At 36.9% G+C, this 20,766-nt stretch overlaps 2 protein-coding genes across 4 annotated transcripts; one reads left to right on the forward strand and one right to left on the reverse strand.

The window, feature by feature from the left end:
* Positions 1-11,077: 11,077 nt before the first annotated feature.
* LOC117619402 (receptor-like protein EIX2) lies at positions 11,078-14,182 on the forward strand. 2 transcript variants are annotated; one of them, XM_034349347.1, is made up of 2 exons: positions 11,078-13,943; positions 14,050-14,182. In XM_034349347.1, the coding sequence occupies exon 1, from the start codon at positions 11,257-11,259 to the stop codon at positions 13,924-13,926; it is 2,670 nt and encodes an 889-aa protein (XP_034205238.1). In that variant the 5' UTR covers positions 11,078-11,256; the 3' UTR covers positions 13,927-13,943; positions 14,050-14,182. The 2 variants fall into 2 exon arrangements, with proteins under 2 accessions (XP_034205238.1, XP_034205239.1); XM_034349348.1 differs by having other exon boundaries at positions 14,056-14,182.
* Positions 14,183-15,106: 924 nt separating this feature from the next.
* Positions 15,107-20,576, reverse strand: LOC117617769 (probable pre-mRNA-splicing factor ATP-dependent RNA helicase DEAH5). 2 transcript variants are annotated; one of them, XM_034347296.1, is made up of 3 exons: positions 20,306-20,576; positions 16,579-19,790; positions 15,107-15,824 (listed from the first exon to the last, which is right to left on the reverse strand). In XM_034347296.1, the coding sequence occupies exons 2-3, from the start codon at positions 19,770-19,772 to the stop codon at positions 15,431-15,433; spliced, it is 3,588 nt and encodes a 1,195-aa protein (XP_034203187.1). In that variant the 5' UTR covers positions 19,773-19,790; positions 20,306-20,576; the 3' UTR covers positions 15,107-15,430. The 2 variants fall into 2 exon arrangements, with proteins under 2 accessions (XP_034203187.1, XP_034203188.1); XM_034347297.1 differs by lacking the exon at positions 20,306-20,576 and adding an exon at positions 20,084-20,138.
* Positions 20,577-20,766: the final 190 nt, after the last annotated feature.

Genomic DNA, 20,766 nt, shown 5'->3' on the forward strand with positions numbered 1-20,766 from the left:
TCCAGACGACTACTATGAAACTCATTCCCTGCCTTTTGGGTCGTTGATCACTAGGTTTGCCATGGCGTCTAAGGTGCGAATTGATCCTAGGGATCAGCTTAAATAACTTATGCCACCTATCAACTAGATGATGTTTCATAATGATGAGACAGATGAAACAAGTGAAGAATCTGTTGTTGGATTTACTCCTCCTCCTGCACCTGCTTCGGAGCCAAGTCCTCCACAGCTTAATCAGCCTCCTCTGTCCCAGACGAAAAGCTTTGAGAAGTTTTCTATAAAGCTGAGAAAGCGCATGGCCCGACTTGCCAATGAGGTCGTTAAGCTCACCGGTTGCGTACATTGGGCTTGCTTTAATGTTGAGCTTGCTTTAGTTTATATGTGTTTTTGTCCTTTTCAGCTTTGTTAACCCTGTCTTCAACTTTCATTTCTAATCCATTAATTATCTATGAGTTGTTAGGTTTTTGTTTCCATTTGTTTATTCAGTTGTTCTTCTTTTATACCCTCTCATTGGTTTCTGCTCCTCTGTCTTATGATTTTCCACTTCCACTTATCACTCCCTTGTCATACGCACTTGCAGTACAAGATAAATAGAATCTGAAGTTTGCCTTGTTCTGGATGATAAATAGAATTCTATTTAGTTATATATTTTCAAAGATACAAGTTAAATAAAGACGATGTAGCGAGCACCATAAGCTTCAAAAGAATTTTCCTAGTTCTAGGCTTAAGTATATTTTTTATCTAAAGGACCTCTGAGTTGACTGCAGGAACTGATTCAGCCTAATACTGTAAAAGAATTGTCCCTTGAATATCTTTTTATGTACAGCTGGTAAGAAAATTTTTGGGTTTTTACTGGTGGAAGGAAAGTAATAAACTTGAAGTTAGCAACTAGCACCGAATGCTTCTGTGGTTAGTGATTTCGTATTAAAGAGAAGCTCTGTTTCTGATCATATATGTAAGATTGATTTTGATTGCATTAATTAGTAAAAAAGATAAGCTCTGTTTCAGATCATATATGTATTCTTTTAGTCAACTAATGAGTGTGACTGGAACAGTTTTGAGTGATGAATTTTCCTATTTTCACTAGGGAGCTGCCTTTGAATTTGATATTTTCAGGAGTGATTCGATGCTTTTCTCTCTTTCGAAAACTTAACAAAATTAAATATTCACAATATTCCCCATCTTCTGTATAATAAAAATGAAACTGCTTCTACATGTGATTATGAACTCCAACACATCTTGTGTCCGTGTGGTTGTAATAGTCAGCAGTTAATGCACTTCTTTGCTGCTTTAGTGGATGTTTTTTATGCTTTACTTTCTCTCTGTTATTGTGCTGAAGAAAATATGGAGGTTAAACAAGAAAATGATGAGAATTTTATTCCCAACTCACATACTTCGACACATCTATCAACTTCAATTTCTGGCTTGCATCCAAATAAGTGAAAAAAGATCCATTGGCACAAGCAATTGGTGAGGCGGCAGACTCACAAAAGGATTTTCGGCAAGTCAAATGAACCGCAACTCAGAGGAGAGGATGCACTTGCAGTGGTCTCAAAGATACCGAACCTCAGTAGATTGCAAGTTTTGAAGGCCGTACACATGTTATTGAATACTAATCCAGAAGAGGTCTTTCTACTCAAATATCTTCCTGATGATGAGAAGACAGTGGATAATACTGCTTATTAGTAAATCCTGGGCCAATTATTTCTCAGGGGTTTAAACTTTTGCATAGAGAGTCACTTATCAGCATTTACTCTCTCTCTCTCTCTCTCTCTCTCTCTCTCGCTCGCTCTCTCTCTCTCATTGATCCAGTATGAGGAGCGATCTTGCTTTTTATTCTTTTCATATACAATATTATTTATATCCACACACACTGAGCTTCTTGACATGTTATGGGCTTTTAATCATGCTTCAAAGACACACTTTAAATCCATTTATATATCTTCTTTATCTATTTATTTCTCTTGTTTGAGAGGAGGTATTATTTCTCTTGTTCATTATACTAATGTAATTTACACGGAAAGGGGTTTGAACTTCGGTGTAAGGGGTAAGCTCACCGTCTTATCCAATTAGCCTAACCCACATTTGGAGATGTATACAAATACAATGATATAGTCCAAGCTACTCTAAATCTAAACTACTATATTACTTTCCTTTTATTGTCAATATATATGACTTTGCCCTTCAAACTAATTATGTCTTACCTACAACCCATTATTTTATTTTATTTATAAATAAAACCCAATGATTGGATCCGACTCATCAATTTACCTATACAATCTCGGCAAATTCTTGTACCTACAAATATAGTTAAATTGGTACCCTTTTTTAATTTTATAAATAACGTGCCTATTTTTTCATAACTAATATACCTATTTATTTTATAGAACTAATTCAATAGTAACGTTTTTTTAAAATATAGAAATAATGTACCTATTTTCTTATAATTAATGTACCTTTTTTCTTTAAAAATATTTACGTATTTAGAATCACGCTCCTATTCTGATTGAGAATTGCTCCTCAACCAATCAATATGCATCTCACCACCCAAGCTCTCTTTCTTCACTGGGACCGTGTTTTGTTCTTCAGTTTTTTTTTTTTTTTTCTTTTTAGTTGTTTAATTTTTTAAACTTGTGTTTTTTAATAACCATTATAGTATCATTTATATTCAAGGGTGGGTGACCACAAATTCCTTGGATCACAGGAGTCCAGAAGAACGGGACCGAGTAATTCATATACTAATCATTTAATGAGAAACAAAACAAATCAAATAAAAGAATCCGAATGCAAAATGAAGGAAGCTGCTCCGAAACTCTATGGTTAGATATCCAACACTAAATCTACTTAAGTGTTTCGTGATCATCACTATAATAAGAGAAACTTTCGTGTGTAATTGTAAGACCCCATGTTTAACCTAAATTATAGGGGCATTTCAAAATAGACTTGGTCAATAACCAAACTCTCATATTATAGTTGTTGAATAAAAACCCACTATTCATTTATTAGTATCAATAAATATATAGGTATTATATTAATATTAGGTTGAGTAGAGATATTTCCACATGTTTCACTTAAGTCAAGTTCACATTTGCAAGAAGATATTTGTAACTTGTGCCCAGGGGATGGGATGCAAAGCCATTGATTGAGTGGACACGGGAAGGCACCTTACCAAGTCAAGTCAAGTCAAGTCAATACCTGCAAGTCAGTTGGAGCACTCGTTGAAGGGCAAATCACCATATCAAGTCACAAGTCTTCATTTATCTTTTTCCACATAGTGACATGAATTAAAGTGGTGAGTCTCTCTTCCTTTTGTTCACCAGTGTCCTTCGTATTCACTTTTCAGTCTTTCATTTGAAAACACTACAATAGCACACTTTCCAAAGAGATTCCCAAGCAGCTTATTGGCCTTTCAAGTTCGGGGAAACTACCAAGTGGAAAAATAATTTTCCGGAGCCTTGTCTCTACGACAAGTTGTCTTTTTGTGTGAGTCAGTCATCATGAGTTTGCATACAAAGACTTCAAAGTCTGCTTGATGATAGCCGTCCACAGCAAGCTCCCAACGTTGTAAATTACTAAAATGGACAAATGCTCAATAAAATTTAATTAGGATAATTAGTTGATTCAAAGAATATCTCTTTTTCACGTGTCATTTTTTATTGACCAGAGAAATATGTGTATCCACAGATTCTGCATTGATTGTCTTAGTAATTTCCTTTGCATCTAAAAAAAATTTATTTAACCCTAAAAAAAAATATTACTCCATCTTGAAATGTTTCCCCTTAAACTTGTTTGCCACACTAATCACAAGGTATACTAGTAAATTTTTCAAACCACCTAGGATAATTTTTTGGGAGATTCACTATTATACCAAATATAAGAGCTCAAATAAAAAGAAAAAAACCCTATATAAAATGGGCTTTAGAACACACCCAAAATCCATTTACAACATAACAAAAAGGCTTTTAACTTCTTTTAAAGTACAAAACTGTCATTGATTTCTTAAAACAAATTCAACCCAAAAACCTCATAAAAAAGCCTAAAACACTCAATAGGGTATCAAAGTAATTTAATAATCAAAATTAAATTAAATAGATCCGACTGTCATTTTTTGAGTTTATTTACAAAAATTAACTTGTGTGGATTTTATTTATAATTTTAGTGCTAAGAATAGGTAAATATTTATAATTTTTTCAAGTATTATTGTAGAGATAGCAATATAATGCTATTCCCATTACAAAAAATGTTTTTGCTTTTGAATGATACATTCATATGTATTTGAAATTGAACCTACATATACAGGGTGGTTGTCCACATGACATGGTATGAGAGCATCATTGAGCTATGTCACTATTCAGCAAAACAGTATGTTGTGTCACCGAGCATACACAATTCTTTTTATATTGAAAAATTAACCAAAATTTAAGAAATAGTATTTTTATTTTATTGAAATTAAAAAATAGTAGTATGAACACTACATCTATCATCCTCCTTTTTCCAACAAAAGAAATCTTAGTAGATCTTTCTCTGCAAACTCTTCATCATTTCTAACTAGTCTAATCGGACAGTCAACACCTACTTGACTTGTGGCTGTGGAGACTTAAAAGTCTTTGAAAATTCTACAGTGCTCTAGGTGCATCAAGCCGACATAAGTGAAATTGACATTCTAGTCTCATTGTGATTGACGTGTGTTTTCCATAACATTAATTATGGTCTTACTCCTTTATATGGTTTTGTCTTATATGAACGTGTGGCACTGTTTTTGCTAAACCGTGTTTTTCTTTGTAAAAGCTTTCTTCCTTTTTTCCTATATATATAGTTAGTGTGTAATTATAAGACCCTATATAATATTAACCTAAATTATAGGGGCATTTCAAAATAGACTTGGTCAATAACCAAAGTGTTTTGAAAAGCTCTGGTATTATAGTTGTTGAATTAAAACCCAATTTTCATTTATTATTATCAATAAATATATAGGTATTATATTAATATTGGGTTGGGCAGAAATATTTTTATATGTTTTACTTAAGTCAACCCCACATTTGCAAGAAGATGTTTGTAACTTGTGCCCAGGGGGACGGATGCAAAGCCAATGGTTGAGTGGGCACTGGAAGGCACCTTACCAAGTCAAGTCAAGTCAATACCTGCAAGTCAGTTGGAGCATGTGTTGGATGACAAATCACCATATACAGTCTATGTCACAAGTCTTCCATCTCATCTATTAATTTCTCCAATGTTCATTAATTTACTACTTGTTTACGTGGACTACTGACAAATTTTTCTTCAAATATCTTTTTCCACATAGAGACTTGAATTAAAGTGATGAGTCTCTCTTCCTTTTGTTCACCCATGTCCATATTCACTTTTCAATCTTTCATTTGAAAACACTACAATGGCACACTTTCCAAAGAGATTCCCAAGCAGCTTATTGGCCTTCCGAGTTTGGGGAAATTAGCGAGTGGAAAAAAAATTTCCGAAGCTTTGTTTCTATGACCAGTTGGCTTTTCAAAGAAAGAAAAAACATAAAAATGGTAAAATAAAGTAATTGAGCAATTAAAAAAAAATGAATTATCGTTTGTTGACGTTTGAGTTAAATGTGGATGTGCAACGACTTAAAAGTCTAGTTTACACTCTTTGTGGAACCAAAAAATTGAAAAGGCTTATCAGTCTTTGTGTGCGTCAGTCATCATGAGTTTGCATACGAAGACTTCAATGTCTACTTGAAGACAGCTGTCCACTGCAAGCTTCCTACCCAAAGTTACAAATTACTAAGACGGACCAATGCTCAATATGACAGGACTTGCTCCGAATTTCTCGGAACCAGAGACGAATCCTGGGAAAAACTCGTACATCCCTCCAATGTCATGCCCACTTACCAAAACTATAGCCTCTTTTCCAAATTAAAAAAAAAAGTACGAGATTTTTTGCCAAAATTTTGACAGAGTCTCCGTTGTAAATTGGACTTTCCGCAATTTTTTTTAACCTATTAAAAATATAATTAACATTCACAACTAGTAGCATGCACAATTGATAGCATGCACAAGTTAACCTTTCAGCAGTTTACAAACTAGGCCTCTAGCCTTTAACAATTCAGTCAGTTGGGGCACGCGTTGGAAGACAAATCACCATATTAAGTCTAAGTCAATAGTTGCATTGAAAGGCAAATCACCATATCAAGTCGAAGTCACAAGTCTTCACGATCTCATCCATTAATTTCCCCAATATTCATTGATTTATTACTTATTTACTTGGACCACTGACAATTTTTTCTTCCGTTATCTTTTTCCACATAGTAACATGAATAAGAGTTGGTTGTACCTTGTACATTTTTTTTCTCCTTCTTTTTTGAAAATTTGGTATAGTCTAGTTCTGATGACATAAGTGAAATTGAACCTATATCTAAGAGCTCCTTTCAAAGAAAAAACATAAAAATGGCAAAATAATGTAATTGAGCAATTAAAAAAGCAAAAGGAAAAAAAGGAATTACCATTTGTTGACGTTTGAGTTAAATGTGAATGTGCGAAGACTTAAAAGTCTAGTTTCCACTCAAGTATGTAGACTTAATAGTCTTTTTGTGGAACCAGAAAATTGAAAAGACTTTACAATCTTTTTATGTGAGTCAATCATCATGAGTTTGCATACGAAGACTTCAAAGTCTACTTGAAGATAGGTCCACAACAAGCTCCTTGCCTAACGTTACAAATTACTAAGATGGCTCAATGCTAAATAGAATTTAATTAGGATAATTAGTTGATTTAAGGAATACCTCTTTTTCACGTGTTATTTTTTTATTGACCGGTGCAATATGTGTTTTCATAGATCCCGCATTGATTGTCTTAGTAATTTCCTTTGCATCTAAAGAAAATTTATTTAACCCTAAAAAAAATGTTACTCCATCTTGAGACGTTTCCCCTTAACCTTCTTTGCCACACTAATCACAAGGTATACTAGTAAATGTTTCAAACCACCTAGGATAATTTTTTCAAGCATTATTGTGGAGATAGCAAAATAGTGTTATTCCTGTTACAAGAAATGTTTTTCCTTTTTGAATGATACATTCAAATGTATTTGAAATTAAATCTACATATACGGGGTGGTTGTTCACATGGTGGCATGGTATGAGAGCATCATTGAGCTATGTCACTATACAGCAAAACAGTATGCTATGTCACCCAATGTACACAATTCTTTTTATATAAAAAAATTAACCAAAATTTTAAAAATAGTACTTTTATTTTATTGAAATTAAAAAATAGTAGTATGAACACTACATCTATCATCCTCCTTTTTCCAGCAAAAGAAATCTTAGTAGATCTTTCTCTGCAAACTCCTCATCATTTCTACCTAGTCTAATCGGACAGCCAACACCTACTTGACGTGTGAGTTACATGTAGCTGTGGAGACTTAAAAGACTCTGAAAATTCTACAGTGCATCAATGCGCCATGAATGTGTGGCACTGTTTTAGCTAAACCGTGTTTTTCTTTGTAAAATCTTTCTTCCTTTTTTCCTATATATATCTGATGCAAGCTAGCATATATCAATATACACTTAAAGTGATGCAAAATGAAGGAAGCTGCTCTGAAACTCTATGATTAGATATTCAAAAATAAATATAGTTAGTGTGTAATTATGAGACCCTATGTAATATTAACCTAAATTATAGGGGCATTTCAAAATAGACTTGGGCAATAACCAAAGTGTTTTGAAAAGCTCTCGTATTATAGTTGTTGAATTAAAACCCAATTTTCATTTATTAGTATCAATAAATATATAGGTATTATATTAATATTGGGTTGGGCAGAGATATTTCCATATGTTTCACTTTAGTCAACCCCACATTTGCAAGAAGATATTTGTAACTTTTGCCCAGGGAGAGGGATGCAAAGCCAATGGTTGAGTGGACATTGGAAGGCACCTTACTAAGTCAAGTCAAGTCAATACCTGCAAGTCAGTTGGAGCACGCATTGGAAGGCAAATCACCATATGCAGTCTATGTCACAAGTCTTCAATCTCATCCATTAATTTCTCCAATGTTCATTAATTTACTACTTGTTTACTTGGACCACTAACAAATGTTTCTTCAAATATCATTTTCCACATAGCGACTTGAATTAAAGTGATGAGTCTCTCTTCCTTTTGTTCAACCATGTCCATATTCACTTTTCAATCTTTCATTTGAAAACACTACAATGGCACACTTTCCAAAGAGATTCCCAAGCAACTTATTGGCCTTCCAAGTTTAGGGAAATTAGCGAGTGGAAAAAAAAAAAAAATTCCTAAGCTTATTTCTACGACCAGTTGGCTTTTCAAAGAAAGAAAAAAAACATAAAAATGGTAAAATAAAGTAATTGAGCAATTAAAAAAGCCAAAAAAAAAAAAAAAAAGGAATAACCATTTGTTGACGTTTGAGTTAAATGTGGATGTGCAACGACTTAAAAGTCTAGTTTACACTCTTTGTGGAACCAAAAAATTGAAAAGGCTTAACAGTCTTTGTGTTCGTCAGTCATCATGAGTTTGCATACGAAGACTTCAATGTCTACTTGAAGATAGCTGTCCATAGCAAGCTCCCTACCCAAAGTTACAAATTACTAAGACGGACCAATGCTCAATATGACAGGACTCGTCCCGATTTCTCGGAACCTGAGACGAATCCTGTGAAAAACTTGTACATCCCTCCAATGTCATGCCCACTTACCAAAACTATAGCCTCTTTTCCAAATTAAGGAAAAAAGGTACGAGACTTTTTGCTAAAATTTCGGCAGAGTCTCCCCTGTAAATTGGACTTTCCCCAAATTTTTTTAACCTGTTAAAAATATAATTAACATCCACAACTAGTAGCATGCAAAACTGATAGCATGCACAAGTTAACCTTTAAGCAGTTTACAAACTAGGCCTCTGGCCTTTAACAATTTAGTCAGTTGGGGCACGCGTTGGAAGACAAATCACCATATTAAGTCTAAGTCAATCGTTGCGTTGAAAGGCAAATCACCGTATCAAGTCAAAGTCACAAGTCTTCGCGATCTCATCCATTAATTTCCCCAATATTCATTGATTTATTACTTGTTTACTTGGACCACTGACAAATTTTTCTTCAATTATCTTTTTCCACATAGTAACATGAATAAGAGTTGGTTGTACCTTGTACATTTTTTTTCTTCTTTTTTTTCGAAAATTTGGTATAGTCCAGTTCTGATGACATAAGTGAAATTGAACCTATATCTAAGAACTCCCTTCAAAGAAAAAACATAAAAATGGTAAAATAATATAATTGAGCAACTAAAAAAGCAAAAGGAAAAAAAGGAATTACCATTTGTTGACGTTTGAGTTAAATGTGAATGTGCGAAGACTTAAAAGTCTAGTTTCCACTCAAGTATGTAGACTTAATAGTCTTTTTGTGGAACCAGAAAATTGAAAAGACTTTACAATCTTTTTGTGTGAGTGAGTCATCATGAGTTTGCATACAAAGACTTCAAAGTCTACTTGAAGATAGGTCCACATCAAGCTCCTTGCCCAACGTTGCAAATTACTAAGATGGACCAATACTAAATAGGATTTAATTAGGATAATTAGTTGATTTAAGGAATACCTCTTTCTCACGTGTTATTTTTTTATTGACCGGTGAAATATGTGTTTCCATAGATCCCGCATTGATTGGCATAGTAATTTCCTTTGCATCTAAAGAAAATTTATTTAACCCTAAAAAAATGTTACTCCATCTTGAGACATTTCCCCTTAAACTTGTTTGCTACACTAATCACAAGGTATACTAGTAAATGTTTCAAACCACCAAGGATAATTTTTTCAAGCATTATTGTGGAGATAGCAAAATAGTGTTATTCTTGTTACAAGAAATGTTTTTCCTTTCTGAATGATAAATTCAAATGTATTTGAAATTGAATCTACATATACGGGGTGGTTGTTCACATGGCATGGTATGAGAGCATCATTGAGCTATGTCGCTAAACAGCAAAACAGTATGCTATGTCATCGAATGTACACAATTCTTTTTATATTAAAAAATTAACCAAAATTTTAAAAATAGTACTTTTATTTTATCAAATTAAAAAATAGTACTTGTATTCCTGCATCTTACTTTTTAACTCATGCGTCATAATTAATTTGGAATCTAAAGTACTTAATTTAATTACCTCCATAATAAAGAGATTCGAATCTAAAGTATTAGGAATTTTCTTTAGCACCTTGACATTCAATTTTCTTTAGTCTTATTATGATTGACGTGTGATTTCCATAACATTAATTATGCATTGTATATAGCAGATAATTTACTCCTTTATATGATTTTGTCTTGTATGAATGTGTGGCTTTCTTCCTTTTTTTCCTATATATATCTGATGCAAGCTAGCATATATCAATATACACTTGCAGTGTTTTTGCATTATCGATCAATTAACATGAAGGGCGACGGAAGGTGCTTGAAACTCTTTCTTGCATTATCGATCCTTTTCCTACAAAAAGTAAGAGGAGAGGTTGGCCACAGCCACAACCACAGCCACAGCCTCAGAGATGCTAAAGTGACAGTGAGGTGCATAGAGAGGGAAAGGCAAGCACTACTTGCATTCAAACGTGGCCTGGTGGATGACAGTGAGGTGGATGAGTTCAATCATCTCTCAACTTGGGGTTCAGAAGCCGAAAAACAAGATTGTTGCAGATGGGAAGGAGTCTGTTGTAGCAACCAAACTGGCCATGTGATTCAACTTGATCTTGGATATTCTTTCCTTGATGAGATGTTTCAACCTGCTTTCGAATATTCTTTCCAAGGTAAGATGATTAGTCCTAAACTGATTGAGTTGCAGCATTTACAATATTTGCACCTTGCAGCCATTGATTTCAATGAGAGCCAAATTCCTGATTTCATTGGTTCTCTAACCAATCTAAGAAACCTCAGTCTACATTCCTGTAATTTGGTTGGTCAAATTCCAAGTTCGTTTGGAAACCTCACGCAATTGCAATATCTCGACCTCAGCTATAATTATCAGCTTCAATCAGAAAATCTCAATTGGCTCGCTGCTCTTTCTTCTTTAACGGATTTGGGCCTTTCAGCCATTGATTTCAATGGGAGCCAAATTCCAGATTTCATTGGTTCTCTAACCAATCTAACATACCTCAGTCTCCATTCCTGTAATTTGGTTGGTCAAATTCCAAGTTCGTTTGGAAACCTCACGCAATTGCAACATCTCGACCTCAGCTATAATCTGCTTCAAGCAGAAAATCTCAATTGGCTCCTTGCTCTTTCTTCTTTAATGGATTTGGGCCTTGCATCCATTGATTTCAATGAGAGCCAAATTCCTGATGTCGTTGGTTCTCTAACCAATCTAAGAAACCTCAGACTCTCTTCCTGTAATTTGGTTGGTCAAATTCCAAGTTCGTTTGGAAACCTCACGCAATTGCAATATCTCGACCTCAGCGGTAATGATCAGCTTCAACCAAAAAATCTCAATTGGCTCCCTGCCCTTTCTTCTTTAACGTATTTGGACCTTTCAGCCATTGATTTCAATGGGAGCCAAATTCCAGATTTCATTGGTTCTCTAACCAATCTAACATACCTCAGTCTCCATTCCTGTAATTTGGTTGGTCAAATTCCAAGTTCGTTTGGAAACCTCACGCAATTGCAACATCTCGACCTCAGCTATAATCAGTTTCGAGCAGAAAATCTCAATTGGCTCCCTGCTCTTTCTTCTTTAACGTATTTGGACCTAAGCCAAAACAATCTCAGTACTGTTTTCGATTGGCCAAAAGCCGTACTTAATAAGCTCCCTAAACTAGTAGAGTTGACCTTGGTGAACTGTAGTCTTCCCCCAATTCTTTCCACTACTCTTTACAAAACAAATTCTTCTACATCTCTTGTGTATGTTCGTCTCTCTGACAACCATCTCACTTCTTCAATATTTCTTTGGTTGTCCAACTACAGTACAAGCCTTGTTAGTCTTGACCTCTCCTACAATAATCTAGCTGGTTTCATTCCCGATTTCATTGGAAACATGAGCTCTCTTGTGGATCTGGATCTCTCTGGTAACCAGATTGTAGGAGCGAATCCAAATTCGTTTGCAAGGCTGTGTAATTTGCGAAGATTGTGGCTTCAAAGAAATCATATGAGTGGACAATTATCTCAACTATTGCCTAGATGTGCTCAAAACTCATTAGGGTATCTGGACCTCTCTGAGAATGTTCTTGTGGGGTCATTAAACAATCTTACAAGCTTCTCATCTTTGGAAGTCTTGTATCTTAATGCCAATCAATTAAGCGGAAAAATACCTGAAAGTATTGGGCAAATGTCGCAACTGGGCAACATCAATTTCAGCATAAACTCTTTGGAAGGGGTGGTTTCAGAAACTCATTTCTCAAAACTCTCCAAATTAAGACTTTTGGATTTATCCTATAACTCACTAGTTTTAAATTTCCATTCTGATTGGGTTCCTCCCTTCCAATTGTGGGGCATAAATTTGGCGTCCTGCAATGTCGGTCCTCTTTTTCCAAAATGGCTTCAAACTCAAAATGATTATTTCGAGCTTGATATTTCAAATGCTGGAATTTCTGATATCATTCCAAGTTGGTTTTTGAGTAATTTTCGTAACGCAGACGTTACAGTGGAGTTTGAAAATCAACGACGACTAGATTTGAGTTCGAACCAAATAGAAGGTCCAATTCCCTCCACTCTGTCACAAGTCTATTATCTGGATCTCTCTAATAATAGCATTTCAGGGTCGCTTTCTTTCCTATGTGCAAGTGCAGATAAGAGTTTAACATATCTTAATCTTTCAAGCAACAATTTTGCTGGAGAACTTCCAGATTGCTGGAGCCATTTGGAGACTCTAGTCATGCTTGATTTGAGTAACAACGCTTTTTCTGGAAAAATTCCCATGACAATAGGCTCTTTATTTCAAATGCAAACTTTGAAATTAAGAAGCAACCGATTTGTTGGAGAATTGCCTTCATCGTTGAAGAACTGCACAAGTTTAGAAGTTATTGATCTGGGAGATAATAAATTATCAGGACCAATACCTACATGGTTGGGTGTGAGCTTCAAGAATTTGGTTATCCTGATGCTTTCCACTAATCACTTCAATGGAAGCATGCCCTCGCAATTATGTCATCTGACACACATTAAAATTATGGATTTCTCTATGAACAACATCTCTGGAAGCATACCCAAATGCCTCAACAATTTGACTACTCTAGCTCAAAAAGGAAATCCAAGTCTATCCAGCACACATCTTTATGGCGGAATTATGGGTAATGAGTCAATTGCTCCTACTAATTATGACGATGATGCAAGCTTCATTTGGAAAGGAAGAATGCAGACATACAAAAGAATTTTGGGCCTTGTGAAGAGAATTGATCTCTCAAGTAATAGATTAACAGGGGAGATTCCAAGTGAAATTACTCATCTTGTTGGGTTGATTTCTTTAAACCTTTCGAGAAACCAGTTAACAGGTCAAATAACTCCAGAGATCGGAAACTTGGAGTCATTGGATTCGCTTGATTTATCAAGAAACCAGATAGATGGAAGAATTCCAACAAGCCTTGCTCGGATAGATCGTCTTAGTTTCTTAGACCTGTCATATAACAACCTGTCTGGCGAAATACCCATAGGCACTCAGCTCCAAAGCTTTGATCCCCTTGATTATGCTGAAAATCCTCTACTATGTGGACCTCCACTTAAAAAGATGTGTGCTAATCAAAATGAGCCAACTGACTTGAGCAATGAAGAGGATAAGGATGAGTTTATAACACTGGGATTTTACATGAGTATGGGGATTGGGTTTGCTGCTGGATTTTGGGGAGTTTGCGGCACTTTGATATTCAACAGGTCATGGAGATACGTATACTTCAAGTTCTTGAATAATTTAAATGATTGGATTTATGTGAGGATAGCTTTGATCAAGCGGCAACTGAAGTCAGCATATGCTTAATAGATAAGCTCGCGACGGTACTCTTTCTCTCTCATCATTAATTTTGTTTTATAATTACTTTCTTATTGCATTTTTTCTTTTCTCCAAACTGACGGGTGTTAATTTATTTACTTTGATATTTAGCTGCAGCATCTAAATTAGGAGAAAAGTAGCTGTAGCTGAATACCTCCTTCCAGTTCGTGTGTTGAAGATTGCTAGTACGCGCGCATGCGCATGCATATGCATCTAGAGAAGAGTTTACAAGTTAATTTGGAGTGCTTAGTAGGAATAAATATGAGTTAAATTAGTGTTAATTACTTGTCATAACAATTAATTTGGAGTTCTCCAATTACTGTTTTTTTTTTTTTTTGTTTGTTTGTTTGTTTGTTTGTTGAGATAAATAAACAGATCCATTTTAATCAAAGCTCACTCCGATTAATGTATTAGTTCCAGCTATAGTGTTATTATAATTAACTAAGCCAAAGCCAAAGTGCGGCGCAACTACAAACTAGCCCACGGCCTATGCAGCCGCCTTTGGAATCATTACTCTACCACTCCCAACAAACTGATATGCCTCATTTAGATTTCAATAGCACAAATGGTTCGCTTCCATTCCTAGACAATGATGAATGCATATTTTTCCAGTCTTGTCAACCCTTTGCTGGGACACTTAGATCACTGGGGCCTTTGTGTTTGATTTGCAAGATTCTTCAGCTGTTTTAACTGAAGCAAATAATTCCTCCCCAACTTCAATTGGTCAGGAAATGTGGGATAATAGCCTGAATAATTGTAGGCTCTTACCCCACGTGGATCAGCTCACTTCATCCCATCGAGATCCAGGTAGCCTTAATTGTATTTCTAACTCAAGCAGTCTAAGAGATTTCTCAGATGAGAGCAACAATCAAAGTGGGATTTATGGTTGTCCAAACGTTGCTGTTGGTAGTGGTGTTAGCACTGTTATTGACCCTTCTGTTTTCTACAATAAAGAATGCAGATTTCCACAACCCCTCAGATTGCTTGGTTGGTAACCTGAGCTCGAGCCAGGATCTTCAGTCTCAGTTTACCTCCGCCCCCCTAGGCGACTCCCAGGCTTTCTCCAGGCAAGACCAGGCAGACAACTCAGGCCATGCTAACAAGCTAGGATCAGAGGTCATACATATTTGAGTGCTAAAATACATCAAATATTGAATGCCTTAATACATTCAAGAATACACTATGATTGTTTCATTTCCTAACAATTCATTGTCCAGAGAACAGAACAGCTAATATCTCCTAAAGTAGAAATCAAGAAATAAAATGGCTTTTAAATTACACAACAGATTCTACCCCCAGCTTGCTTGCAGTAACGAAAATAAGCAATTGATGACGCCCTTATTGCGACGTTGAAGGAATTTCACGAGGATGTTAAAAAGTAATGAAGCCACACAAATTTTGTGCACTTAATGTCAAAAATTAGCTCAAGTAATTACAAGATATTCACATTGAATCCATACAGAAAAACCAAAAGCAGCAGATGACACACATATCAAGCACGTCGCTTACTAAGACGCCAAGAGTTAGGTTCATGGTATCTATCATATAGCGGTTCAATACGTTCTTGACGCTTGCGCTTGCTCATCTTGGTGGGATCTGCCACTTTGAAGAACCTGGGTGCCAGTTCCACAAGCCATTTGGGGTCGACGACCGTCACCTCGCGCATGTACTCCTTTGTGGTCATAACCAGCTCATGGTAGATCACCCAATCTGGTTGTCTCTGGAAGAGGGCGCTGCTTGGGTGTATATAAACTGGTTGGTTCTCCACTAGGGTTCTATAACCCTCCTGCGGGTCCTTTCTAGCACCGTGGAAGAAAAACCCTGCCGTAATTGCCTTCCTGATCTTTGTAAAATTCTTTCCAGCACTGACAACATCTAGTTTATACCTGAAATTCACAATCTATAGTCAGAATGCAATTTCATCTTCAAATCAGAATACTCAACTCAGAAATCGTTGATCACTGTTATAAACTAAAGCAAGGGGTGCTAGTAGAGACATTGGCATGACAATCTTTATAATAATCTATCCTAGAGCTTACATGACAATGCTATGTCAATCAAAGAAATCTGTTAATGGCGATGGTAGGATGTGTAATATGCCATCTGAATTTCCATATCAACTTATAAAACAGTTTTGCAATATTTTGTACAAAACAACACTTGACCAAGAAAAACAATTCCAGTATCAAAATAACTAACATGTCCGCACAAGAGAGCACATTTGAAGAGCATATAATGGCAATTTAGCTATACACAAAAGCGTAGTTATAATTTATAAAGATACTATACTTAACCACTGAAAAAATGGTGGAAAAAAGCACTTCTGCCAATAATGCTCTGAAAACAGTGTATGAGGTAACATCAACATGACAATTCGTAATGACCTATTCGCTGCTCAGGTACCATATATCTAGATTTTAAAACACAAACTAGGCCTGAACAACATTTGAGCATTTCCGTCAAGTACAGACAGCAAAATGCATGCCTAATTCACAACTACTGCAAAAATACAATGTGCCAAACATGAGCAAACCTAGAACTTTAATCTACATCTTTTAGAACCATTCATGCACACGTGAAACCAGAAAAAAAGATCCATACAACCACGAATACACATCAAGATAAATTAGAAGAACATACTTGTCCATGATGCTGAGAAGCTGTTTTCTGACATCCTGTGCCCTCCTCAAGGATCGAGACTGAACAAAATTCTCAAAACACCATGGCCCTGAAAAATTCTTAGCTTTCCATGCCTCATAGACTGCAAGTAAAGTCAGATGATCTCCCTCTGGCTGGAAAAACTTGGCTCTCTTCTGATCTGCCTGGGCTTGTTTTTCCCTAGGTCTGTAAAAAATATTGCCAGTCTGAATCATTGCAATGATGGTCAAGATCTCATCACTGCATCCAAGGTCCACACTGGCCAATAGCATCTTAGACAAGGGTGGATCCAGAGGAAACTCAGCCATTTTCCTACCCAATTTGGTGAGCAGCCCCTCCTCATCCAGTGCTCCTAAACTGTACAATTGTTCCATGGCAGAAATGAGTGCTTGGGGTGAAGGAGGATCCATAAAATCAAAAGACAAGAGATCATTTATCCCCATAGCTTTCATCGTAAGTGTAGTAGTCCCAAGATTTATCCTCTGGATTTCTGGAATTGAAGTAGGGGACATCTCATTGCGGTATGCACTCTCAGTGTAGAGGCGGTAACATTTCCCAGGGCCTGTACGCCCAGCACGCCCAGCTCGTTGCTTAGCTGATGCTTGGGAAATTGGAGTTATGACCAGTGAATCTAGCCCCTGCTTTGGGTTATAAACATTTTGCTTTGCAAAACCAGGATCAATGACATAAAATATCCCATCAATGGTCAGTGATGCCTCAGCAATATTAGTAGCCACAACTACTTTCCTCTTACCTGGTGGGGCAGGATCAAATATCCTTGACTGCATTTCACTAGGAAGGGCACTATACACTGGTAGGATAATCAACTCAGGGACATTTTTACCAAGACCTTTCATCCTCTCATAGAGAGACTGGCATGCAAAATCAATCTCTTCTTGTCCAGTCAAGAAAAGAAGAATGTCACCTTCAGGTTCTGTCAAGTGTATTTGTAGAACAGTTATTAGAGATGCATCAAGGTAGTCACTTTCCGGCTGTTTAGTGTAGAGTATCTCTACAGGAAAAGTTCTCCCAGGGATAGTGAAGATGTTACAGTTAAAGAAATAACCGGAAAACTTCTCCGCATCCAAGGTAGCAGATGTGACAATCAAACGAAGGTCCGGTCTCCGCTTCACAAGCTTCTTCAGTAGTCCAAAAAGAACATCTGTGTGGATTGTCCTCTCATGAGCTTCATCAAGCATGACCACAGAATACTGAGAAAGGTTCTCATCAATCAAAATCTCCCTAAGAAGCATACCATCAGTCATGTACTTGATGACAGTGTCTGGACCAGTGCAATCCTCAAAACGAATTGCATAGCCGACTTCCTCTCCTAAACGACAACCAAACTCTTCAGCAACCCTCTTGGCCACAGACATAGCAGCCACCCTACGTGGCTGTGTACAACCAATCTTACCCATTGTCGTGTAACCCGCTTCTGCAAGATACTGCGTTACCTGTGTTGTCTTACCCGAACCAGTCTCACCAATGACGACAAGCACTTGGTTCTCATGCACCGCTGCAATCAATTCTTTCTTCAGCTTGTAGATAGGCAAGCTCTGCCTCTGTTCCTGGATTGAGAGTTTTGACCTCTGCCCAAAACTGATAGTTTTCCCAAAAGCATCCTTCTTCCACTCAGGCATATCATATGCTGACAAACCAACACCTCTAAGTTCTTGTGCAAGATGCCTCTCACCAGTCTCTGGCATTGGATCTTCCCAGGGACGATTGAGATCCTTTGGGATAGAATCCAACATGGTTCTTTGCTGCTGCTCACGCACTTCTCTACGCTCCTTAATGAGTGCGGACTGAAGTGCAGCTGCACGACCCAGTGACCCTTCTGGATTCTTAAAGATTTTCACAGGTGACATATCAACAGAATACCTGCTCTGTCCATTTAAAAAGGCTGGCTCGTCCTCATTGAGCTCAATCTCAAGCTCTTCCTCAGCTCCCTCTTCTTGATAAAGCATCCCATCGGTTTCCTCATCATACATAGGATACTCTGTAACACCCAAAACACCTGAGGCAATCAACTGTTTGGCTTCCCACTTCTCTGGCGAGCTCATTCTCTTCAATGGCCGGCGTGATGGGCCAACATCATCCTCTTCCACAATCCTAATCCCAGAAAGACCAGTCCTAGTCACAGGTCCATCCTTTGAAAAAGATGGGTTCGTCCTAAGAGCATCATCCTCTGAGCTCTTCTTCAAGGGGAGCAAATCCTTACCTGTATGTTGATCAACATCCCTCATCGAAAGGCTCAACTTCTGACCTGAAATTGAAATCACCTTCACATAAACTTCCTGATCCCTCTTCACCACATCCTTAGCATTGCTAATTCGCCTAGTTGCCATCTGTGAAACGTGAACCAGACCCTCCTTCCCTCTTAAATCATTCAACTGAACAAAACAACCAGTGTCCATCACTCTCGAAACCCTGCCCTTATAAACCTGATACAATTCGGGCTCATCCGAATGGTTCTGGCCGTTCTGCCGATCCCTATTACCTCTCCTATCATCACCATCTTCCTTAACATCTCCATCGTCTTCATACCTATCTCTCTTATGCTTATTGTATCGATCTGTATGCCTTCCCCTGTCATCATCATCATCATTATAATGTGTATCTCTGCGCCTCTCATCTCTATCATACCTTTCCCTTCGCCTCTCCCTCCCATCTCTATCTCTACCTCCTTTGTGTCTGTCTCGATCTCTATCTCTATCTCCTTCCCTATATCTATCACTACCTCTACGCCTATCTTCTTCTCGCTCTTCATCTTGTTCTTCTCTTCTGTTTCGCTTTTCCTTGGTCTCCATCTCAATTTCCTTCTCGATGTCCTTGACTCTATCTTTATTATCCGCGACTGCCAAAGCCTTAAACTTGGTCTTCCTACCATCAGAAGCGCTCTCTTTCTTCGAGTCCTTCTCCGGCTTTGGCTTTGGTGGAAGAATAGCGTGAATGATAGTAAGGAGTGTACGGACAAAGTAATCGGGCATCTCGGCACCGTTTTTCTTTAATTTGGTGTCAAACTCGTCCACCGTCTCGCACTTTCGTCCCAACTCAGTGATGAACTCCGCCAGAACTTTGTCCCCAACCCCTATATGGGTTTCGAGCTCTGAACAGACCTTGGAAACCAAGGAAAGGTACTCGAGCTTCTTCAAACCATCGTCAGTGGCAGCCATTATGAACTTGCAGAGGTCCTATTCATATTCAATACAAAAAAAAAAAATCATATCAATAGAAATTTCAAAATTTATGAGAAGATGCATAAACCGTATAATATTAACTTGCACAGGCCCTATTCATATTCAAGACAAAAAATTCATATCAACGGAAATTTCAAAATTTATGAGAAGATCATTGCTATATACTTTTAATCAGTAGCATAAAGTTCAAAATTCATGAATGATAAATTTATCACAAAAAAAGAAACAATTTCTACAACTTCAAACTCACCCAGCAAAAAACAAAATTTAAATCTAAAATTGCATACCAGGAGGATCTGGAGAGTTAATTCAACTAATAATAAAGTAAACTTGGAATGCCAAAACAAATTCAACTAAAACCCTGTAGAACCCAGGAAATAAGAAACGGAAGAGAATAAAAAAGAAATATGAAACAAAATCAAGGAAACTGATCGTTGCTAAAGGGTGGATCTTAAATATGTGATGGGATGGGGTCCAAGATTAGAATATATTGCAGTAAGACATCATACTTGGGATGAGATGAGATCGAAGATGGTTGCGCATCAACCGTTGTCGCTGTCGAGAGAGAGGAGAGATGAGCAATATGTATATGGCGGGAAGACGGCGTCGAAAAATAGAGGAGTTGACGGTTGAGATGGGCGGATTGTTCGTCGCTGACGGCTGGAGCGTTTCTGTTTCAAAAATAATCTCAACTGAGAGGAGGGATTTTAGCGATTAGGGTTGAGAACTTGAGTTGGAGTGCACGGGGCGTATCGATACTCCTTAATTTGGACCTGTGAAACTAGAGAAACTAAATATAATAATAATATCATTTATCTTTCCAAAGGCAAAAAAATTATAAGTAAAAATTTAATAAATTACAGAGAAACTTTAGTAAATAGAAGAATATTAGGTATGAAATAAAAAGATGAGGAAAATTTTGGAAAATATAGTTAGTGGAGATTTTTTTTTTTTTTTTTAATACAAACAA

The sequence above is a fragment of the Prunus dulcis genome, chromosome 2 (genome assembly GCF_902201215.1).
Source record: "Prunus dulcis chromosome 2, ALMONDv2, whole genome shotgun sequence".
In the NCBI taxonomy this organism is placed as follows: domain Eukaryota; kingdom Viridiplantae; phylum Streptophyta; class Magnoliopsida; order Rosales; family Rosaceae; genus Prunus; species Prunus dulcis.